This window comes from Pristis pectinata, chromosome 9 (assembly GCF_009764475.1).
Source record: "Pristis pectinata isolate sPriPec2 chromosome 9, sPriPec2.1.pri, whole genome shotgun sequence".
Classification (NCBI taxonomy): domain Eukaryota; kingdom Metazoa; phylum Chordata; class Chondrichthyes; order Rhinopristiformes; family Pristidae; genus Pristis; species Pristis pectinata.
The window spans coordinates 22,082,963-22,109,287 of NC_067413.1; the positions used below are offsets into that span (position 1 = coordinate 22,082,963).

The window sequence follows — 26,325 nt, forward strand, 5'->3', positions numbered from 1 at the left end:
CTGAAGCAGTGCAGACAGAATGCTGTCCAGGCATATAATGTGTGCTGCATCCAGTGCCCAACTATTTCCATATTTTACATGGAGAAAAATGAACTGGCTGAAACTTGTCTTCTGTGATGGTGGGGTCCTAGGGGGTAGATTTCACCAGCACTCAACGACAATAATATCTGCTCTCCCAGCAACCATCTGCTACTATCCTATTACGATTAAAGTGCATGTCAACTTCGAAACAGCAAGTGGAAATGACCCCATCATTCCTCTCAAACCATTAGAACCTACCCAACAATCGTCTGGTTTCTCCTCACCATCCCAGAAGTCATGATATGAACCTTCTACCAATCCTCCTTATCCCATGATCTTTCTCCTTGCCCCAACACACCAATCTGCATTAGTAGATGGGCCTTCTCAAAATGCTTTCCTGCCCAAATTAGCTTTAGGTTGTCAATCATGTCATTAGTGAATAGGAAATTAATTTGTGAACCCTACAGTTAAATTACTCCAGGTTTCTGGGGCACACGAAAGCAGCCCTGTACGAAACTTGCATCCAGGGCTATATTTGGGCTTTATATGAATGTAGCAGTGCAGATAATTTTAGAAATTTGACTGGTAACAGCCGTCATTCTGTACAACATCTAATAATTTAGTGGAAGTATATCATCAAACTTGGAGGCCTGCTGCAGCTGAGCCCACTGCAGCTTCTGTCAATCTTGTCAATAATGTTTTCCAGTGTTTCATTCATGTCAGGTTCCATAAAAAAACAAACGGAAAAAAAGTCCCCTCTCGCCACCAACTGCCAACGATATATAATTGGACTTTTTAATAGATACCAGTGGGAGATGAAAATAAAGCTTTTCTGAATTTTTATTGACACTGAAAAACACAAATTATAATTGAATCATTTTCAAACTTCACCACCCCCCATATAGTTAACTAATCAGACGTTGCTGGGAAGCAATTTAAAGTTTAATTTTAGAACTTCAGTTGCATAATTAAAAGTATGCACATGTATACAATTTTGACTTAACGCACAGAATCCAAAATATTTCTGGCACCAACACCCTTTCCTAACAAATCATAGAAATCAAGTGTAGAAGGTGGCCTTTCAGCCCACAGAGTCCTTGCAGCCAGGAAAATAACTAGTCTGAGTAATCCATCAAGCAAGAGGCGTCACCGATGCAGGTGGGAAATGGCTAGTCAAGGGAAGAAAGGTGTTCATAATGTGATCTTTACATTTGAGAAATCAAATACAGATTGGGCTACCACTTTACAGAAACACCTCCATTAGACAATGATGATTCTGAGCTTCCAGCTGATTATCACTTAAATCTTCAACCCACTCTGACATTGGCCTCTTACAGTGTTCCAACAAAGCTTGAGGAACACCTCATCTCCAAACTATGCATGTTGCAGGTGTCAACAGTATGATTTAACCAGGTCATCTGAGAACTAGCCAGTTCTGATGAAAAGTCATCAACCTGTAATAGTAAACCTATTTTTCTCTCACCTCAGATGCTGCCTAATCTATGGAATACCTCTAGCATTCTCCTTTATTTCACATTTCCAGTGACCTGTGTTTCGTATCTCTGCATTACTGTTATCCTTCATCTCTTATTCACATGTCTTCCAGACAAATCAGCTGTGATTAACAAGTCTTCGACCTCCACTCTCAGACAGCAACACCACCGTATAGGTCACTCAGTCCCCATTCTATGACAGACATTCCTCTATTCTCTCCAATCCTCCCCTTTCTCTGCAACTTAAAACATGTTTGCTTTCTAACTTTTCCCAGTACTGATGAAGGGTCACTGACCTGAAAGGCTGTTTCTCTCTCTCTCTGTCTCCAGATGTTGCAAGATCTGCTGAGTGTATCCAATATTTTCTGTTTTTATTTCATTTTTAAGTATGCCTGATGCAAGTCACAGCATTCTCTTTTGCACCCCTCTGAACCAAGGTTTATCCTCGGCTTGATTATAGAGTGAAAGAGTTGCAAGGCCATAAGGTTACTGATCAAGGTACTGCTGATTTCTGCTACTGTTGATGGTCCACAGTGCCTCCATGATGCTGAGTTTTGAGTTATCAGATTTGTTCATTTAGCATTTATCATGAAGGGTGTCTTTGAAGTGAAAAAGGGACTTGATCTTGATGAGAAATGTACAGTGGTCACTTCTACCAGTGTTATAATGGACAAATATATCTGCCATGGGTGGAATCAAGAGGACCAGGTCAAGTAGGTTCATTTCTCGTGTTGGTCCTCTAACTAACTGCCACAGAGCCAACCTGGCAGCTTTCTCCTTCAGGACTCAGCCAGCTCAGGACACTCTTGGAGTTCCCCCACCACCACATTCTGTCCTCTCACTACTTTCACAGTTTGTTCCAAGGGCTGTCCATCATGGAGACACTGGATCCTCAGCTAAAAGTGAAAAGTAAGTGAAATTAGCAGTAGGGTTTCTTATTCATGTTTCACCTAATATTACGAGACTTCATGGGTTCAATGTGAAAAATTCCCAGGGCTATTTTGCCCTGCCTGTAAACACCCCCTCTGCTGGATCTAGAACATAGAACAGTACAGCACAGTATAGGCCCTTTGGCCCACAATGTTGTGTTGACCTATAAAATCCTTATCCCCATTCAATCTATCCCCCTCTCTACTTCACCTCCCATAACCCTCTATTTTTCCTTCGTCCATGTGCCGATCTAATAGTCTCTTAAATGACCCTACCGTATCGGCCCCTACCACCACCCTCAGCAGTGCATTCCAGGCACCCACCACTCTCTAAACCTACCTCTGACATCTCCCCTGAACTTTCCTCCACGCACCTTAAATGGGTGACCTTTAGTATTGGCCATTGCCACACTGGGGAAAAGAGACCAGCTGTCCACTCTGTCTATGCCTCTCATAATTTTATATACCGCTATCAAGTCTCCTCTCATCCTCCGTCGCTCCAAAGAGAAAAGCCCTAACTCACTCAACCTCTCCTCATAATACACACTCTTCAACTGAGGTAGCATCCTTATAAACCGCCTCTGCACCCTCTCCAAAGCTTCCATATCCTTCCTATAATGTGGTGACCAGACCTGAACACACTATTCCAAGTGTGGTCTAACCAGAGTCTTATAGAGCTGCAACATTACCTCTCGGCTCTTGAACTCAATCCCCCAGCTAATGAAGGCCAACACACCATAGGCCTTCTTAACCGCCCCATCGGGCGGTAACTTTGAGGGATCCACGTACTTGGAGCCCAAGATCTCTCTGTTTCTCCACACTGCTGAGAATCCTGCCATTAACCACATACTCTGCCTTCAAGTTCGTTCTTCCAAAGTGTATCACTTCACACTTCTCCAGATTGAACTCCATCTGCCACTTCTCCGCTCAGCTCTGCATCCTGTCTAAATCCCGTTGCAACCTATGATAACCTCCTTCATTATCTACTACACCACCAACCTTCGTGTTATCTGCAAACTTACCAACCCATCCTACCATTTCCTCATCCAAGTCATTTATAAAAATCACGAAATACAGGGGTGCCTGAACAGATCCCTGCAGAACACACTAGTCACTGACCTCCAGTTCGAATACTCTCCTTCTACAACCACCCTCTGCCTTCTGCAGGCAAGCCAATTTCAAATCCACACAGCCAATTTTTACCTCATGACTTTCTGAATGTGCCCACAATGGGGAACCTTGCCTTGTTAAAATCCATATATACCACATTCACCGCACTACCTTCATCAATTTGTCTCGTCACTTCCTCAGAAAACTCTTATTAGGCTTGTGAGGCACAACATGCCTTTCACAAAGCCATGTCGACTATTCCTAATAAGACGATGCTTCTCCAAATGTTCATAAATCCTGTCCCTAAGAATCATCTTCAACGTAGGAGAGACAGATTGTACTCGGACTGTAATGGAGAAGTTTAGCACATTGCCTGCAAGAATGATTCTGTAAGCACAATTATGACAGGCATTTGCTTGACTAGTCTGTGGGATAGTGCTGCTGCCTTAGACCCCAGTTTCCGGAAGCTTGTGAGGACTAGGCAAGGTTGACTGGGTTGAGAGCAAATATGCTGTGTATAAATTTAGTGCCCAAGTTGATGTTGAATGATTCATCTGGTTTCATTCTTTTTCTGCTATAACACAATAGTTATGATACAATGGAGTGGTTTGCTTGGTTATTAGAGAAAGCAGTTAAATCAACCACATTGCTGCAAATCTGGAGTCATACATAGGTAAGACAAGTAAATATGGCAGATATCAGTAAATCAGATAAGTTTTTGTTGCAATCCAGTGGCTTTTGTAGTCATCATTTATTAAGACTACTTTTTTAAAATTGTGATTTAACAATTTAAATTTCACAGTGAGGACTTTATTCCTTGGAACGTAGGAGACTGAGGGGTGACCTTATAGAGGTGTATAAAATCATGAAGGGCAAAGATGGGGTAAATGCACACATCCTTTTTCCCAGGGAAAGGGGACCAAAAACTAGAGGGAAAAGGTTTAAGGTGAGTGGGGAAAGCTTTAAAAGGGTCCCTAGGGGCAACTTCTTCTTGCAGAGAGTGGTGCGTATATGGAACAAACTGACAGAGGAAAGAGGAAATAATTGAGGCAGGTACAATAAACATTTAAAAGACATTTGGATAAGTACATAGATAGCAAAGGTTTAGAGATTTTGGTCAAATGCAAGCAAGTGGGACTAGCTCAGGTGGGCACCTTGGTTGGCCTTGGATTGATGGACCTGTTTCTGTGCTGTAATACTCAACAACTATTTACTCTGTTGATCACCCTCAATATTTTATATGTTTCAAGAACATTATCACTCATTTTTATAAAATCCAATAAATAGGCACAACTTGCTCAATCATCCCTCATACGATAACCATCAGCACAGGAATCAACCTTGCTTACAATGCAGATATATCAGTCCTTAAAATGAGATCAGAATCCACAGAATCACACAGTCATACAGCACAAAGACAGCCCACTGAGTCTAAGACAACAATCACGCACCTGTTTACACCAATCCCATTTTACTCTACCCACATTCTGATAAATCCCCCCAGATTCTATCATGCACCTGCACACTAGCCTTCATTTAAAGTGGCTAATTAACCAACCAACCCACAAGTCTTTTGAATTTGGAGGAAATTGGAGTACCTGGTGGAAACCACAGCACTCTGCAGTCACAATGAGCAAGTGCAAACTCCACGCAAACAGCACTGGAGGTCAGGATTGAATCTGGGTCACTGGAGCTATGAGGCAGCAGCTCCACTAGCTGCACCACTATGCTGCCCTAAAATTGTTGTCAGTGCTCCAGATACAGTCTCACCAATGCTCTGTGCAACTATCACTATTTATGTACTCAATCCACTTTGTAATAAGGCCAACACCCCATTTACATTTCTTTATGAATTTAAGAATAATAATGAGTTACTTGTTTTAACTGCATTCTATTTTTAGGATTTTGTACATCATTAACCCAACATTCTTCTGTACACCTTCATTTATTGTCTCATTCTTACCAAAATGAATAGCCCCACTCTCCATCTGCTTTTCTGTATTCTACACCCTCCTCACAGGTAGGAAAGGTGGATGCTGGTTAATTATAAACTTTGGTGGGAGGTTGGGAGGGAAGGAGATGGAGTCAGTACAATTGGAGGGATGGGCTACAGGTCCAAAAGAGGTGGTAAATAATTAAAGGGGACCTGCGTCAGCATGGGAGTTGGTCCTCTTTAAACTGAGCAGAAACAGACCTCATGCTTTATGAAAATCTACTTCTGCAAGGCATAGTCTACAGATGGCACAGGCCACTCCCATGACAACGAAAATGAAAATCCCAGAATTAGCATCTGGATGTTGCTTGGTTGAACTGTGTATGCTTTAGACATCTGGAGCAATTTGGTACAAAAAAATGTGGAACTGTGGTAGAAGTCCCAAATACTTTTGATTGGAATTAGACTGCACATCACTTAAAAATGTAATGCTAAAATAACATAATTTCCAGTTATGTGTCTTTTACTGTGAAAACAATTGTAAACTATTTCCTCTCTCTGCTATTTCCCTATTCATCTTTTCATTTCTCCTATTGCAGTAACATCTGTCACTCAGCTTTTATACCTTTGAATAATAGCAAACTTTGAAAAGGACAGATTCTAAAAATAACCAGAAAATTGTGGCTGTATGTCACTATGACTCTTTGGATATCTGTGATCTTATCATGATTCAATGTCATCACATCACTAAATATTAACCTCCAGAATTATTGGTACAGAATGTCTACAGTTCAAGTCATACACACAATTCTAACATTTTCTGGAATTGATCTTATCTGTTTGCCATAAAGTAAACCCTAATGTGCTTATTACATGCCATCACTCCTCATATCGCTTAACAGATTTTAAAATCTCTAACATTACAGTACATTCGATGAAAGTGAATGTCTAAATGAAAATAATTCTGAATTGTCACAAGTTGTTGTTCAATCCACAATGCTAGTTCTTTAGGTTTGTGAAAATAGCACCTAGCACTCATTTTCACTGTGTTCTCAAGTGCTTCACTGCATAATTACTGTCCATTGTACTCACCACAGAAAGTTAAATTTAGTACATTCCACATACCCTTTTTCTTCATGATCAATAATCCACCAGTTTTATACATAATGTGCAGAAATAAGAATGAGGTCTCACCCTTTAAGTTGTAAATTGCTGTTGGAGACTTTAAACATTTAAAAAAAACTTACCTCTTGTCTTGTCATCATATTTTTCATTTTGTACTTAATTTGACATAGTCAGAGCTTTAGTTTATAAATATCTCATGTTCTCATCAGTTCATTGATTCTGTTACTTACAGTAAAGCAGGGAATCGCTTCCCTACTTCTGCTTTGAACTGTGCATGTACTAACTGTAGAAGTTGCTGTCAGTTTTACAATGTAATCGTGTCAAATTCTAACTATTTTACTGTCATTACAATTGCAAAATCCTGGCCATTGTATTTCGCATTAGATCAAAGACATTGATTTCAACTAGGCAGGACATGTCTCAAGACTTTATTTTGAGCTTTTCCTGTGGCTAGGGCATTACTTAACTCACTTTCAATGCTGTTTTTTTCAAAATCAAAAAGTCATTAGCTCAGATGCTAAATTTCAATGTCATTTCACCCTCAATTTTTCTTTCCCTTTTCGCAAAATATTGTAATTGGAAATATTTAGCACAATGCTCTTTCCAAATTCAAAGTACAGCCTCAACCCTGTATAGTTACTTACTGGACCATAGTCCCATAAATACTCGTGGCTACAATAGCTGGTCAGAGGCCAAGTGACAGGACTTGCTCCTCAACTCTCCAAAGCCTTACCACCATCTGCATATGCTATCAACAAAATGCAATGCAAGTGCTTTAAAGGCTTTTTTTTAAAAAAAAGTCTCCAAAACTCATGGGCTCCATCACAGAAAAGCAAAAGCAGCAAGGAGGACTACAGCATACCAACAGCACCTTCAAATTATGCACTATCCTAGATGCGAACTATATTAACATTCCTTTCTTGTAACCAATTAACTACTAGAAAATGTGACCGATCAGCATCAAGATCACAGTCATACATAATGGAAACAGGCCATTTGGCCCACCATGTCCACGCTGGCCATTGGGCATCTATCCATATTAATCCCATCTTCCAGCACTTGGCCTGTAGCCTTCTACGCCTAAGCAATTTAAGTGTCCACCTAGGCACTTCTTAAATGCTGTCAGCGACTCTGCTTCCACCACTCTCTTCGGCAGTGCATTCCAGGTATTCATCACTTTCCGATAAAAAAGGACCCCCCTCAGATCCCCTCTAAATTTCTTACTCCTCATCCTAAATCTACGTCCTCTGGTTTTATTTACTTCTGGTAAGAGGAAAGGTTTCCTGCAGTTTACCCCACCTATACCCCTCAATTTTATATACATCAATCACATTCCCTTGTAACCTCATTCGCTCTAGAAAAAGCAGACCTAACCTCTCCAGTATCTCCTCATAACTGAAACTCACCAGCTCGGGCAACATCCTCTGCACCCTTTCCAGTACTATCACATCTTCCCTCTAGTGTGGTGACCAGAAGTGCACACAGTATTCCAGCTGACGTCTAACAATGTCTTATGAAATTGGAGCATATAAACCTCCCTGCTTTTCTATTCAGTGTCCCAACTAATGATGACCAGTATCCCATATGCCCTCTTAACCACATTATCACCTGCACTGCCACCTTCAAGGACCTTTGGACTTTCACACCAGGGTACCATGTTCCTCAATACTTCTTGAACCTTTCCATACATGGTATATGTCCTGGCCTCATTAGTATTCCCAAAATGCATCACCTCACATTTATCAGGATTAAACTCCACCTGTATTACTGCTCAGTACTTGGTTGTTAGATCTGGGAAGTGACATTTTAGAACACAGAACTGTATCGCAAAGGAACAGGCCCTTTAGCCCATGATGTTGTGCCAAGCTAATTAAATTAATAATCAAATGCCCAACTAAACTAATCCATTCTGCCTAAACAATGTCCATATCCCTCTATTTCCTACACATTCATGTGCCTATCTAAGAGCCTCTTGAACACATCCATTGTATTTGCTTCCACTACCACCGCTGGTAGCGCGTTCCAGGCACCCACCTCCCTCTGTAAAAAAAAACTTGCCCCGAACAGCTCCTTTGAATTTATCCCCTCACCTTAAATGCATGCCCTCTGGTATTAGACATTTCAACCCTGGGAAAAAGATACCAGCTTCTACTCCATCTATGCTTCTCATAACCTGATAAACCTCTATGAGATCTCCCCTCAGCCTCTGCCGCTCTAGAGGAAACAACCCAAGATTGTCCAATCTCTCCTTATAGCACATGCCCTCTAATCCAGGCAGCATCCTGGTAAACCTTTTCTGTGCCCTCTCCAAAGCCATCACATCCTTTGACATTTTATCATCAGTCAAAAGATGCAGCAAAAAACTTTATGTACTTCTCTCTGGCAAAAGGTGAAACTATTGACTACTCAGAGAAAGCTCAGGTGGCAGTACTTTTTTTCCATGGTGTTTCAAATGAGACAAGTTTATGAAGAGTGAGTAGAACTGTCATCAACTCATGAGTGAACAACAGGCATGGCCATAAAAATCTTAAAGATTATATAGAGATTTTGAATTTCAAAAGGAAATTCTTGATGGGATTTACATAAATGGTGCAACATCAATTATGGCAGTATGTAGGCAGTTGAAAGGAGGCATTCATCAGCACCAGCGACATGTACAGCAAAGATCTTGGCATTTTATTGAAATCTATTAATGCCATGCAATTCTTTGCTAACACCTAAAATATTTACTGTGTCATCAGAGAACTTGGGAATGTTTTCTATTTCTTCATCTAAGGTTAAAAAGTGAAAATCTGGAGTCCTGATACAGATCAGAGGGACATCAGTAGCACATCTTGCCAGTTTGAGTAAATCATTCCTCCACTCCCCAGCTACCAACTCAGATAGTTCCTCACCATTGACACCAACTCCATGTACATTTGTACTTTATTAATTGACTCTTGGAAGTCCACACAACTAACATCCACAGACATTCCCTTATTAAATAAAAATCAAATCAGGTTTATTAAGTGCAACTTATCCCACATATTCTTTTTGGCTCATTTTGATTTCAATCAATTTGTTTGGATGGGACTGTGTTGTGCACACTGCAGTTGTATTTATTTACATAAAGGTTTAATGATTACATTTCAAAAGAAATCTACTGGCTGTAAAATATTTTGCAATAAACTGAACTTATGTGAAGGCAAATAAGCACAAGGTCTTTGCTTCCAGAGGCAGATGGGACAGAGACTTTAAAAAGAAACAATTACTTCTTATCTCATGCAGGTAAGCTTTTTGTGCTACAGAATTAGAATTTTAAGAAATAATCATTATTCCACTCCAGGACACCTGGGATGTCCAACTTCTTTAATAACCGTGGCTTCCCCCCTACTGTGGTCGAGAGAGCTTGCACCCACATCTCTGCCATTTCTCGCACTCTGCTCTCACCCCCACCCCTCCCAGACCCAACAAGGACAGGATCCCCCTTGTCCTTGCATTTCATCCTACCAGCCTACGTATCCAATGCATCATTCTCCCACACTTCCACCATTTCCAACAGGACCCCACCACCAAGCATACCTTCCCCTCCCCACCCCTTTCGCAGGGACCGCTCTCTCCACGATTCCCTAGTTCACTCCTCCCCCCACCACCCATCCCACTCCCACCCCAGGAACGTTCCACTGCCCCTACCTTAGGTGCAACACCTGCCCCTACACCAACTCCATCACCTCCATCCAGGGACCTAAACAGTCCTTTCACGTGCGAAAAAGATTTACCTGCACCTCGCTTAGTGTACAGGCAGGCATGGTAGTGCAAGGACAGGCACAGTAGTGTAACGGTTAGCATAACGGTATTATAGTGCCAGCAACCCGAGTTCAATACCAGCTGCTCTCTGTAGAGTTTGTACGTTCTCCTCTTGTCTGTGTGTATTTCCTCTGGGTGCTCCAGTTTCTTTCCTTAGTCCAAAGATATAGATGTTAGGAAGTTGTGTGCATGCTATATTGGTGTTGGAAGCGTAGCGACACTTGTGGGCTGCCCGCAGAACACTCAATGCAAAAGATGCATTTCACTGTGTGTTTCGATGTACATGTGACTAATAAAGATATCTTATCTTACTGCATTCAGTGCTCCAAGTGTGGCCTCCTCTACACCAGCGAGACCAAACGCAGACTAGGTGACCATTTCACAGAACACCTGCGCTCCATCCATAACCACGATCTGCATCTCCCTGTTGCCAGTCACTTCAACTCCCCCTCCATCACAGATATGTCAGTCCTTGACCTCCTCCACTGCCAGGAGAATTCCAAGCGCAAAGTGGAGGAACAGCACCTCATTTTCCATCTTGGAACCTTGCAGCCTAACGGCATGAACACTGAATTCTCCCACTTGAAGTAATCCCCACACCACCCCAACCATGCCTCTTCTTTTCTTCCCTTTCCTAGCTTCTCTTTTTTCTACCCCCCCCCCCCCCTTTTTCCTCCTTACCTTTGACCCATCCCCCAGTGGATCTGCTCTCCCGTCCTCCCCCACACCTGTCTATCACTATCTCTTACCTGAATCTACCTCTCACCACCTTGTGTCCACCCTGCCTCCCCTCTTCTGTCCACCTATCACTGCTCTACTTTTCCCTCCCTCCTCTATATTGGGCTTCCCCTTCTCCTATCTTCAGTCCTGAAGAAGGGTCCTGACCCAAAATGCTGAACACCTGCTTTTCTCCACGGATGCTGCCTGGCCTGCTGAGTTCCTCCAGCATCATAGTGTTTTTCATCTAGATTCCAGCATCTGCAGTCCTTTGTTTCTCCAGTCATTATATCATATGCAATTTTTGCCATGGCTACATTACGTCAGATATACATTCACGTTGCTCAACCTGGAGTTCATCCAATTTGTCTCATTGCCAATAACAGACACTTGCTGCTTTTTAGTCCCCGCCCCCAATTCCAAGATGCTGATGCTAATTCTAGTCATTCTAATAATAACAAAGAAAAGATTCTCTGATTTTTCTGATTCTAAAGAATACCTTGAACAAAAGAAAACGAAATTAATCAAGCCTGCTTTCATAGAATCTCATCCAGTATCCCTATATTTTCTTCCAAATCCCAAGTGACTCAAGATCACAAATGAACTTGAGACTTCCCAACCTATAAAGCTTAGGTCAGACCCGTCAGCATACTTTTTATTTGAGCTATCTTTTTATTGCAATCATTCAATTCTTAAAAAAGGTCACCTATTTTCATACTTTGGTTAAAATGTCTTGTCCTGTTTGTAGATAGATGTTCACTACATTTGACTGCAGTGTTTCTTCAGTGTTATTTGAGCCAAAAAATATAATTGAAAGCTATCTTTTATACAACTTCTCACAACAGGAAATTTGTCACTTCATCTACAATCCTTAAAAGTTATAGGATAACAATTAACTTACACAAATTATTGAAAGAAATCTTAGAAACAAATAGGTTTTTCTAACTGTACCCACCATATATTTAGAGGGGTAAACAGGAAAATGAACTGACATGTTTTAAACTTTTTTAGTTTTTGTTTTATCTCACAACTTGATGAAAAAGACTAGAAAGATACATGGTCAACTGCGCTCTCTGCATGAATCTTTATTTATCACCAAGAATTATCATGCATTTTCATTTCTAAATGAGCAGTCAAATCAAATTCAAAATGCAGACTTCCAATTTCAATGAAAGAATAAATTGGAGTGTTTAGAATAGGCAACTGCCCTACTGTTATCATTGCCCATTTGTGGAATAGTTTGAACAGCATTTAATGTCCATTAAGAAAGCAACATTATTTTGAGTTATTTAAGACTTGAATTAATCGAATTACACTGTAATATTAATGGCCACACAACAAATGATAATAAAGCTCAGATACCTGCCATCCTTTTAAAATACAAAATAAACTCCTGTCCTTAGTTTGCCTTTTTTTTGCAGCATCTGTTAATACCATGAATAGATGATTATAAATATCTTAGAATTCAGCACTATGCTATTAAGCAGGTGACATTGCTAAGTTCAAATTATGTTATACATCTCCCAAGTGCATCATATCCGCATACAATACGTGCATCCCCCAATTTCACCTTTGCCCTGCAGAACATTCAGAAAAGTTGCATGCTAGGCACTACTAATTGATATTTCATCAACACTGTCTTTTCTGCGTAAACAGCTGAAAACAAAGAATGAGTCTCTATCATTTTGTTGATGTATTTAAATAACACTGTTGAAAATGTGTGGATAACTTGAACTTTTTTAATGCATCGTGCATTCATAAATAAATAACTGTTTAATTGCCAGTAGAACTTTGCCTCTAGTATAATGGATCTTTTGTCATGGCCGACATGCAAATCCTAAAAATGCAAACAAATTTCTGCTTATTTTACAAACATTGCAGTTCACTCAAACAGCACTGAAGATAACACTGGGGTGGATTTCACTGCCTATTACCAGCAGTTTTGAACAGAACTGCCAGTATTTAGTTGCTTAAATGGCAATAAATTCCAAGCTTCCGCACAAGCTGTCAAATGAGGAAATCTAGGAATTACTAATAACAAAGCTCACATTTATCCATTTGCTCCACTTGACATACGATCTGAGACTACAATGATTTTAATGGAGATTGCTGGGTAAGCACTCAAAAGCCAAAGGGGACAATAAGTTATTCTTTTTTGCTTTAATATTTTAATTAGTAATAAATGTCATCAGTTACTTTTTTACCTAAACATTTAAAATTGCCTTTTAATTATTCCACTCCATTTTAGTAAGTAGTATCTGAATGACAAAGACATTGACAAACTATTGAAAACAGTTTACCACTTTTACAGCTAAGAAAACTGGGATCAGAGCTTTGCCATCTGTCAAATGCTGAGATATTTTGAGAGAGAGAAAGACTCATTTATTTTGCCTACTCTAGTAAGTTAGTATTCGGAATACGCTGCTGGACTCTGGGAAGCAGAGAGTCATTGAAATTGGCACTTTGCATCAAACCCAGTTTAGTGCATGCATGCGGTTCTGGGGACAGCAAATCTAGTTAGTTTCTATTGATCTGTTTTTTATAGCTACCCATATATCACTCTACATACACTTGCTTTAATTCTTTCATTTCATTGAATAGTCACCCTAACACTACCTATGATTAAACTAATGGAATATATACTATAACCAATCATTAATGAATATTATGAAACATTTTATTATTATCAGCTTGAAAAATGCTTTAAATTGTATGGGAGAATTTGCGTAAAGTCTGATTTCAGCAAGTCAGGTCATTTGTGACGTGGGGAGCCCGTGTATCCCTAATGCTCTCAGCATCACTGCATTTCCTGACATCAAAGCTGTTTCTTCATTCTAAATATTTGGGTCAAGTAATAGCTACTTCTCAACATTGAATAATGTTGATGCAATTACCCTATTCCATTCAATTTCTGAGCTGCAATGTTCTGTTCAGAGCTACAAAAATCAAATGCTGATCACAGAAAACTAGAAAAACTGCTTGATACTTAGAGGCTAAAAAATGATCCCTATAAGTTATTGTACCTTTATTATTCTGCAGGAACCAACCAGGTCAGCTTTGTATAAAAGATATACAATTGAAAGGAATTGCCAATCCAATTTTGTCAAATTCCTGCTGGCAGAAACATAAGCCCTACTGTTAACATCTACCTCTCCAACTTCCATTATGAGCTAGAATGACGATTCAATCTGAATTGCTGGCCTGCTTGCATCAGCTAATGGATAACTAATTCCATTTTCACAGGTTAACTTAGCCACTAAACTGTCACCTCAAGAATCCCCTAATGACTTACTATTCACCCCCTCTTTTCTGCCTGCCCCTTGTTAATATTACGATAGACACAGCATCAATTTCAATAAAGGAAAAAAACTTCTTTATTTCTCCATCATGTTTCTTAGTATCTTTGTTGTGTGAGTGCTGGCAAAGCTCTTTGCATGAAGTACAGTCCTGGATCAGCTGCGATTTGCTCCAAGCTTTTCATTCCACTGTCATGCCTTACCACTCAGCTCTCATCAGCTCTCTATTCCTTTATTTAACCTTGTGTTCACTGTTCGAGCTCACATTGTCTTCACATTGGGCAGTCCCATATTTTGCATTTTTCTCTTTGAATCTTGGTTTCTCCATTCTTGTGGCCCTTTAAAGCCATTCTTAAAACCTCGACTTCTTAAACATTATAACTGCTTCTTTTCTAATCCAACACCAACCTTTTTCTGATGTGCCTTTGAAAAACACACAGATCTTTTTTTCACAGCTAAATTGTGTTTTTAAATTCAAGTTCCAAAGGATTTTCTTGCTGTTTAACTTTCACCCAAAAGTGGACAATCAATAGTTGGTCATTAGACAATGATCTATGTTTAAGGAGCAGATTAACATACAGTATATTTACAAAGCAGTACAACATTCAAAGCATCTTGGGTCTCTTCATGAATGGGCAAAAATATGGTGAAAAAGGGATAAAGGAACGTGCCCAGCCATGAAGAAACAGGAAATGTGACCAAAATCTTGGTTAAAAAGCTTTTGAGATTTTATTTTTAAAAGGCGGAGAAAGCTAATCTAATGGAATCTCTGGATTGTGGGTGAAGAGCCATGGGCAAGGCAAAGTTATCTTAAACTGCCCTGTTGGGGATTTGTGAACATAATTAAGACAACAAAATGAATTAGGGTTTTTTTTTCTTAAGAAGTTTTCTTAAGCAGTAAGTGGCCATGCATCTGTCAAGATTCTCATTAAAACCCAAATAGTCTACTAGTTTTATTTAAGGAAGAAGAACGTCCATCTAGGCCAGTATGCATATTCAGCCCCACACCAACATGGTTAACTCTTTAGCTGCTCTTTTTGATCTCTTGGCAAGCCTCAGTTATTTTAAGTTGCCACAAAAATTAAGAATAAAATCAGATGAAATCTTCAGCTGCAAACAAGAGTTTGAATTTGGACACATCAAGATACACTCATTCAAGACAAGCCTGAAAATTCCTCCTCCCTTAGATCCAAGGACTAGTCTAATCAGAGTTCTCCAACAGACTAGTCAAGCAACAGTCTGACAATAACACACTCCAGAATCATACCCAACAGCCTGTTCTCTGGACTCTTCCATCATCATTCTTGGTTACGACTTTTTCTTGTACTCAGGCAAATCCAACGCTGATGGAAACACAGGCACAGATATTGTACATCACATAAAATTGCACTGTAAAATAGCAGTGCTTGAGAGGCCCACGCTAATTTCATCTGGGATTATTGTGTACATCTGATGAGCAGGAGCTTGGGCACATAAGCAATGCAATTTCTAAGCCTTTAGTACCCATTAACCACACAATTTTATGGAAGCAGTCAATGAGCTTTAACTAATTATTTTACTAAAAAAGTGCAGCAAGCTTGACAATTAGGAAATTTTCAATAAAGGTGGTCCAATAAATTCAAAACAGAAAGTGAGAATAGGCTTGCAAGAAACAAATCACAGAGTGTAAAAAGCTTCAACAAGTTACGTAAAAAGGAAGAGATCACCAGAAGTTAACATGGGCCCCTTACAAACTAAGGCAGAAGAAATTATAATGAAGAATATGAAAAGGAAAAGAAATTAAACAAGTAATTTTTATGTCTTCCTGGAATAGGCACAGAAAATCTCTGAGAAATGGGAGAACAATTGCTCTAAGAATGAGGAACTGAAAGAAATTTAGCATTGGCAAACAAATAGTACTGGAGAGACTGGAAGCAATAAATCCCCAGGACCTGCTGGCCTGCATGCCAATGTGTTAAAAGAAATGGCAATGGAAATAATGGATGTGCTGGTTATCATCTTCCAAAATTCTAAAGATATTAAAATGGTCCCCACAAATTGGAAGGTATGAAACAACATCCTACAACTTAAGAAGGGTGAAAAAGGGGGAACTGACCAGTTAGCCTGACATCTATAGTGGGGGAAATACTAGAATCCAGGTGACAGTGAGAGTAGCAAGGAAGACACGCAGAGGCTTCAGGAAATTTTAGACAGAACAAGTTAATGGGTGATCAAATGGTAGATCAAATATGATATGGAAAAATATGAGATCAGCCATTTGGGCTGAAAGACACTTCTTTTTAAGATGGTGAGAAACTGAGAAGTGTTGGGTGCTCAGAGAGACCTGGATGCCCTTATACACAAAGTAGTACAAGTTAACATGCACGTCCAGCAACCAATTTGGAACTCTCTCTCAAAGTGAACTCACTGAAACAAAATAAGACTGATGAGGTTTGGTGGGATGACATTTCCTGACTGGTACGTCCAACACCAACACTTGTGAATACATTTTGGTCTCCAAAAGGTCTATCCTTTTCTCTTACCATCTCCTTGCCTTATTGTAGTTATTAAATATCTGTTCATTTTCCTTGATTTTACTTGGCAATATTTTTTCCATATACTCTCTTGACGACAGTCATTTCACTTAAGCTTTCACCCCTGCACTATTTATACTCATCCAGGCTCTCAGTATCTAACAAACCATTTCTTCCTCATCATCCAGGAAGGGTCTAGATTTCAGAGTCCCAGCCATCATCCTCATGTGAATATACTTGCTCTGAATGTCTACAAACTCCTCCTTGCATTAGCCAGATTTCTTTGACAGTGAATTACTTTCAGGTTAATATTCCTACCCTACTTGTGCTAACTTGTAACTCAACCTGGTAAAATTTGCTTTCTCCAAATTTATATTTTTTTTACTTCTGATTTATCTCTGAACTTTTCCACAACTCTGCCAAAAGTAACTGAATTATGATTAGTCCGACTAATGATGGTCAAATCCAATCTGGCTAAATATCAAAGTGACAAATAGTGTTACTGAAAGTGCTATTTATTTGCACTTACAAATAAGCAACTCCACAAATTCAAGTTCCATCAGGATGCATCTTCAAACTTCTTTTCAGGCTTGGCCCAAAAATGGACAAATGAGCTGAGTTCCAGAACTGAGGTGACTGCCCTTGATATCAAGGCAGCAGTGCACACCCTGATAAAAATAGAAATCAATGGAAATCCTCTCCATTGGCTGAAGTCATACCTTGCAGAAAGGAAGATAATTGTGGTCACTGGATTCAATCATCCCAGCCCCAAAACCACAAGAGATCCTCAGGTCAATGTGCCGGACTCATCCATCTTCAGCTGTTTCAGCTAACAGAGAAATCAGGGATTTGGGAATGGGGCATGGAAACGATTGGTAAGGTAAATAACCTTGCTGAATGGCAAAGCAGGCCAGGTTTCTTATATTCTAATGGCCATCTTAAGATCTGGAGTGGGGTTGTTCAAAGAAAATGACAGCATGTTCAATTCCTTTCATAATTCTTCCGAAAAAATAGCCAATGTCCACAAGCACCAAGACCTTAACATCATTTATGCATGGTCAGTTAAATGGAAAATAACATGCATCCTAGACAACTACCAAGAAATAACCATCTCTAGGAAGAGAGAATCCAACCATTTGGGTTCTTCTACACTAATTTCACTAAACTCATCCTGCAGTCACCACTAACTAGAATTTCAACTGCCACACAAACAATGTGGCTACCACAGCAGTCAGAAGCTAGGTAGCCTGTACTGAGTGATGCATCTCCCATCTCTCCAAAACCAAACTCAAGGCACAAGTCACAAATGTGGTGAAATAATTTCCACTTGCCTGAAAAAGTGCAACCTCTTTAATACGTGAACTCAAAATCATCCAAGACAGAAGATGCCTGAATGGCCAACACCCTTTCTACAAGCCTAAATATTCAGTCTCTCCATCACCAACACATCATTGGTACAGTGTGCACTCTCTTCCAAATGCAGTGAAGTTATTTACTAAAGCTATGCCAACATGACCTCTACCATGAAGGTGGTCAAAGGCAGCAGGTACACAAGAATACCACCACAGAGATTTCCCCCCAATTTCTGCCCCCATGTTACATATATCCTAACTTGGAAATAGTTCACTGTTCCCTGACCTTCACTGGGTCTACACCTTGGAATTCTCTATACGAGCAATACTGTGGGAGTATCTTCACCAGATATACTGCAGATGTTAAAGCAGATTACCAACTTATCAAGAACAGTTATTAAGGATGTGCATAAATGCAATGGTCATATCCAGTAAATGAATGTTTCTTAAAAATCTCCAAATATTAAAATTAAAACAGTGCAAGTTAATTCCAATTTTAATCTCTCATTCATTCCCTTCCTCAAACTGATCATTCAAAATCATGATGCAGCAAAACACAAGAACAAGAAAACCAGCTTCCTTCATGACCCCAGGGCAGCTTATAGTTCTGCAGAGCCAATTAAGTACTTCTTGAAGCACAGTCACTATTGTAAGAGCAATAGCTAATTTGCACAAAGCAACCTCCTTCAAACATACAGCTACTGTTTTATTCACAGAGCAGTAAATATTGATCTAAACATCTGGATAAATTCCCCAACTTTTTCTTCAAAAGACTGCCATAGTATCTTTTACATCCACAGGTCAGATGGGGCCTCAAACTCAAGTAGTGCATCACCACCATAACCAATGACACCTCCTACAATTTGACTTAACAGTTTACTTCATAAAGCCACACACCAAAAATCAATGAATGAGGTTATGAAGAATCAATGTTACCTTTGGCCTTGATTGCTGTAGTTGTTATCATATGAGTCGTAACCTTGGTCTTCATATGTTGCTCCATAGCCATCACCATATGCCTAAAGTTTCAAGAAGGAGCAGTGACTATATAATGTACATGTTATTCTCAAACATATCTTCAAATATAGAACTGGCTTTGCTTTGAAAGTCCAAACATCCCAATGGAATTCAGCCCAAAGTAGAATTTTTAAACAATGGCAGTAAAACAGGAAAATTTTGTCCAACTTTTGGCCTTCCTCCCAAGATAGTTGGTCATCCTGAGAAATGGTTCCATGAGCATTGGCAGTCCTTTAGCAAACATTCTTCATAGATTGTTGTAAACAGTGAGGTTTGAGATCATTCAACTGTGGAACCAAGGACAACTATATCCTTTGTATTAGCGCGCGCACACACACACACACACACACACACACACACACACACACACACACACACACACACACTCCGGCAATGATCATTGAACAGCGATCAGAGATGGGAGTACTAAATCACTTCCTCCCATTCCTGCTCCTACTCCTGGAGAATTCCGATGCTGACTGCAATGTCCCAATTGTTGCCATGGCTCAGATCAGCTAACTAAACATAGGCAGAGATTTAAAATTGGTATATTCTGGTTTGCATGTCTCAGTGATACCATGACCAGAACACGCTGCCAGCAGTGAGACATCCACACTTCCTACTACAATGTGGAAAAAGTAGAGACTATTTGCAGATCCCCACTGTTGTCATCAACATTCAGAGAGGATGTAATGTCTAAGGTACTTCCAGAGAGGTCTATATCTTCAAGTCATCAAGTCATTGTGGTTTAATGATAAATAAGCAGGCTTTCTTCTTGCTAATCCTTAATGGCAAGGCCCTGTACTGCTACTGGATCTTGCACAATGTATTGCTGTCAACAGAACAAATTCTATCCAGGAGCAGATGAAGAAACCTGATAGCTAGCAAGGCCATTACTCCAGCTTTGACAGTTGTGAAGGACCTCAAGACCATGAATGCTTCTGAAATTCACAGATATTCAAAAACTATCAAATTAGTTACTCTTGAACATATCAACTTAAGTAGCATCTAAACATTAATTATACTTATGCAGTACTTTTAGTTTATCACAACATTTACAGGTGTCAACAACTGCAAACTCTCAAAATGGCTTCCTGTCCATTTAGAAATGTTCAGTTAGCTCACTTAATACAAAGCTTAAAACAGCTAAACACAAGTCTCATGAATTCGAATGAGCTTTTTTTTTTTGAAGAGGTGACCAAGAGGGATTGAAAAAGGCAGGGCATATTGTCTACATGGATTTTAGCAAGGCCTTTGACAAGGTCCCTAGGTAGGCTGGTCCAAAGGTTAGATCACATGGGATTCAGGGTGAGCTAACCAATTGATACAAAATTGACTTGGCGGTAGAGCGTTGTTTTTCACATTGAAAACCTGTGACCAGTAGTGTGCTAACTTCCCTCTTGTTTGTCATCTATATTAACAATTTGAATGAGAATGTAGGTGGCACGGTAGTGAAGGGTAGAGAAGAAGGCACTTGGCATACTTGCCTTCATTGGTCAGGGCACTGAGTACAAGAGTTGGGATGTCATGTTACAGCTGTACATGACATTGGTGAGACTGCACGTGAACTATTGTGTGCAGTTCTGGTCATCTAGCTATAGGAAAGATTTCATTAAGCTGGAAAGGGTGCAGTAAGGATTCGCAAGAATGATGCTAGGATTGCACAGTTGAGTTATAAAGGAGAGACTGGATAGGCTGTGGCTGTTTTCCCTGGTATGTATAAGGATGAGGGGTGACCTAATAGAGGTATATAGAATTGTGAGAGCATAGATAAGCTGTATGGTCATAGTCTTTTTCCCAAGATAGAAGAGTCTAAAACTAGAGGGCGCAGGTTTAACGTGGCAAAGATTTAAAGGGGATCTGAGGACCAAGTTTTTCCACACCAAGGGTGGTAGGTAAATGGAATGAGCTACCAGAGGAAGTGGTAGAGGCAGGTTCAATTAAAACAGTTACATGGGTAGGAAAGACTTAGAGGGATGTGGGCCAAACACAGGCAAACAGACCAGCTCAGGTAGGCACCTTGGTCGGCATGGATGAGTTGGACAGAAGGGCCTGTTTCCGTGCTGTTTAATTCTGTAACTAAGTAGGAAGGCCAATTTTTTCCCATTTGGATAAAGGGAAAGATAAAGCTAACAAATGGAAAGCAGCAACAACAGAAATAAAATCATCAGGCCTTGCTTCCTTCAGCTTTTCCTATTTTTATTGAAAAATTAATAGATATTCAAAACAGTTGCTCATAGTCATTATGTATTTATATTTCTGCATAAAGGCCACAGTAGTATTGGTTTTCAGAAGTTGTTGAGATTGATGACAATTGATATAGTTTCCATTTTGTTGTTTCCTTCTATATAATTACTTCAGAAAGGTATACAGAAAACCAACTTTCTATCAAACAGGTATTACTTGCATCATATTCTGAAAGTTGGTTGCCCAGAGGAGATCTTCTGAAGAGACAGCCACTAATGGGTTAAAGATCCTGGCCTGCATAGTTTTACAAAAGCACTGTACCTGTCATATTCCCTTTAGGGAGTAAGAAGCAAATAAGAAGAATAATGTATCAATAGATCACTAAACTATATTTTTCCAATTATTGATCAGACATGTCTCTGGAAATACCTCAGCCAGATAACAGATTCATCCTGAATGTGAAGTGAAAATCATATGATAAACTTTATATTGGCTAAATATATCAGGGGCCTGTTGTACTACCTGATCACCAATAGCTTTTTTCAGTTCTTACCTCTCATTTTTCACATTGTAACATTTTTCCATTGTCCCAAACTGTTCAAGCATTACACATAGATTTACTCAAATTTACAACCAATATGCATTAATAATGTTCTCAGAAACTAACCAAATGAAGCAGACAACTGACCAGTGAATTTTTTTCACCATTTACTCACAGTTACAGCTGTAAGGTTGAATTCTAAGTATAAATCTGAATGGCTCCTCTTAACAAATTATATTTTAATAACTACCTGATTGCAAGAAACTTACACCATTAAGAGTTCATGGTTTATCAAGAGTCCTCTTCACAATACTCATTCATACTGGGTTACAACCTGTTTGTGCTAATTTAATTATATTAGTTCTGGAAGGTACGGAACTAAATCCTTCACTGAAGTTATGAGTGGAACCTGGGCACACATAGTTAATGCAATATTCTTTAAAAAACAGGGCTTGGTTACGTATACACAGGTCTGGTCAGGAGTTGGGAACAATGCTGTTTAGAATCACTTATTCAGGTAACTTCTTTAAATGTCAGATACCTAAAGAAGACAAGTGTTATGGGGTGGTAATCTGAGGTAGGAGAAATCCATCTACAATCTGAATTCCCACAACTGGATGTGTGAGTTGTTGGGCATAACTGAACTGGTGATCAATTTTAGGGTTACCAAGGCCCTGAAAAAGGCAGACAGTACAGTGCTAGAACTAGATGGAAGAGAAGGAGAGCTTGAAGAGGAGTAGATGAGTGATTTAACACCTTGGCCAGACCAAAAGAACAGATACAGAAATGTGAGAGTAGACTGCTGTACATTAACTGTTATGCTGTGATTATCTCTTCATAAACTAAATTATCTTGGGTAATCTATGAACTTCCTTGAAATCGTAACATTGTACATACTTGTTCAACAACATGAATAGCAGAGTAAACAGAATAGTAGACATCTCACTAAAGACATATGACTTACAAAAGATACAGAATTTAATGACTAATAACACTAACTCAATTAACCATTCCCTATTTTATTATAACTAGATTTCACAGTAGCACCCACATTAACAGAAATTTTGCAAAAGAACCAGTGATAGAAAGATAAGTGAACAATTCAGTTCAGAGAAATTGGTTTGCAGAACAATTCTGACAATTCCTCCAAAGTGCATGCACAAAATGAGAGAAGGTTCATCCAGTATTTGTCTTTTAAACCTTTGTTAAAATATTCATGAAAATGTATATGCATTCTGCAGTTGCACAATGAAATTGTATTTTACTTTAACTTGGACCTGGAGTCAGTGATCCGAACAAATTAGAAACTTCAAACAACTAGCACCTTTCACCTTGCAACGCAAGTACATTACTGCAAACTAAGTATTCTGCGATATACAATCACATTTTAATATAAATGTGGCAGCTGGTCTTAAAATGCAAAGTCTCATAAATGAGATAAATGATCAGATAACCTGACTCACTAATGTGTTTAAGAGGTAGATATTGACCAAAAGACTTAGATATTTTCCCCTGCCTCTTATTTAGATGATGCAGTGGATATTTATCTACACCAAAAGAGAGAGAATGGGGTCTCTGTAATTTCTCTTCCAAAATATGGCACCTTCAATAGCACAGCACTCCTTTTGTATGTCATTTTGCAATTAGCCTAGCTTACTTATCATTGGATTGAGAGTTGAACTGTCAACCTTGATTGAGTTTCACTGGAACAAGGATAAGACTAGATTGGCAAATCGAAGCTTAACGGAAGTGAATAGTACACAACAGATTTTTTTGGGGGGGGGGGGGCAGAGAGCTCAGGCATTGTGGTCATTCACCAACTGTGAAGGCAGTTTGGGGGGGAGATGAGGAGAAAGCATGAAAGAGCATGAAAGGTACAAACTAGTAGGCAATGCATTTTTTTTATAAACAGGGTTATCTATTTAGTTATGATGGAATAGTAGCACTCATGAAGGGATTTGCAAAGCAGGTATGCAGCTTGCTCCAAGAAGGTCGGCAGAAACAATAGCTATGTATACAAACACCACTTGCTGCATTGAATGTGAGTAATATACTCACCTTAAATCTCTCAGCTATCCAAAACAGCCCTTCTGACAATGAAGACATTCTTTGTTTCACCATAAGCTACAGTAAAAGTAAATTAGCTGCATTACGTAGTGCAACGTTGGTTGTGTTCAATGCTGAAGTGCATCTCCTCATCACACCCATCAATACTAATACAGATCTTAGATACCCAATAACTTTCTCCAAGAATGACGATAAATGACCACATATTTGAATTAGTTTCAAATATCTTGCAGTATAAACATATTTATTTACAGACAGTTTATTATTAACTTGCATGATTAAAAGCAATTTTATGTGTTGTATGGCTGACTGCAATGCAATTACCCCAATGGGGGATTTTCATATATTTTCATACTGCCATTATCATTGCATAATATTTTGCCATCACTCAACTTCTGCTGTTACTTTGTAATACTAATCAAATCTGACCCTTGACATTTTTCATTTTTCTAGATCTGGTTAGTTACTTGCAAGTCCTTGCATTTATCGGCAACATTATGAGCAGCAATTGGAGGGCTGTTTGTAGGAAAGTATATGTGCGGCTTGGACCTGGATGGTTCATTAGAGTGGTGTTGCAACTGAACCTTTCCAGACATGTGGAGGACCCCATCACTAAGTGAGACTTGTGCCGTTTAATGGCGAGATTATTGAATCAGCATGAAAAATCTCTAATAGTGTGATGTGACAAAGAGATGGATTGTTTATATATTCTTTGATCTTTGGCACCTTATTTCAGTTAACTACTGATATGTCAAGAGAGAAAAAAAAATCACCTTTCTGCATCTGTCATATCCAAACAGGATTTGGCAACCGAGCTGGCATAAAAAAAGATTAAAGAATATCTTTGATTTAAGTAAATAACAATGTTTGTGTTAGCTTCAATCTGTGTGTACAGCACAAGAAAGAAACAGAATTGATGTAGCTGGTTGAGACCTTTTTCAGAATTGGGAAAAGTTAGAAAACTAAGCATGTTTTAGGTTTCAAAGAGAGGTGGGAGTAGTGGAGTGGCAATTGCATGCGTAGCTCCACTGACACCAGATTCAATTCAGATCTCTGGTGTTGTCTGTGTGGAGTTTGGATGTTCTCCTGTGACAACATAGGTTTCCCCAAGGTGCTCCAATTTCATCCCACATCCACAGACATGATTATTGTTGATTAATTTCCTACCATAAATTACCCACGTAGCTGACAGAACAATTGGGGGCATGTAAAAGAGAATTGTTACAGGGGAATACGTGGGAAGAATAGAATTACACTGAGAGCTGTATTGACTTAATGGGCCAAATGGCCTCTTATACCATAAGAAAAAATGAAAAAGGAAAGAAAGAACAAAGGGAATGTCTGCAATATGGTGAAGCTCAAGAGAAAATGGATGATGGAGACTGGGGCCAATTGAGTAAGGTGATGGCAGCTCACGAAAAGCAGCTAATCTGTCTGGGGATGGAACTAAAAAAAACTAGAACTATGAAATACAGAACACTGCAGTTGTTGAAAATCTGAAATAAAGCAAAAAGTTAGGAAAGTCCAGTCCAAGAAGCATTTATGAAATGAGAAAAAAGTTACAACTAGATTGGCCTGAGAATGAAAAGCAAAAAAATAGCAGATGATAGAAATCTGAAACAGTAACAGAAAAGCTGGAAATACTCAGCAGGCCCAGCAGCATCTGTTGGTTGAGAGAAAAACAGAGCCAATGCTGTAGCTCAGTAACCCAGAGTGGCTTACCATGGATGCAGCTTGGCCTGCTGAGTGTGAACAGCATTTTCAGTTTTTAATTCAGATTTCTGACATCTGCAGTTTCTTTGTTTTTCAATCCCTGGCCAATTCTGATGCAATTCAGATTTTGTTTCCACACATGGTGCTTGACCTGCTGGGCATTCCCCAGAATTAAAGGGGAAGTGGTTAGATTCTCTCTTGATGGAGATAATCACTGTCTGAAACCTTTAGATAGGAATGTTACCTTCACTATCAGCGCAGGTTTGGATGTCGTTCAGGTCTTGATACATGCAGGGATAAATTATTTCATTATGTGAACAACCATGAATGGAAATGAACAGTGAGCAAGTATCAATAGATATGCCTGACCTTAGGATGAAGGAAGCACATTGATAATGCAGTTGAAATAGTTGGACCCAAAATGCTGTCTTAAACTGATGAGACCATAAAAAATAGCACAGGAGTAAGTCATTTGGTCCTTTTAGTGTGCCCTTCCATTCATCAAGATCACGGCCAATCTTCCAC

General features: G+C 39.4%; 1 protein-coding gene across 1 annotated transcript in view; it reads right to left on the reverse strand.

The window, feature by feature from the left end:
- Positions 1–26,325, reverse strand: part of LOC127574681 (KH domain-containing, RNA-binding, signal transduction-associated protein 3-like) — a 164,820-nt gene that overhangs the window by 29,517 nt on the left and 108,978 nt on the right. Inside the window, exon 8 of the mRNA XM_052023937.1 lies at positions 19,212–19,294. Coding sequence (XP_051879897.1) covers positions 19,212–19,294 — 83 coding nt within the window. The remainder of the gene's footprint in view (positions 1–19,211; positions 19,295–26,325) is intronic.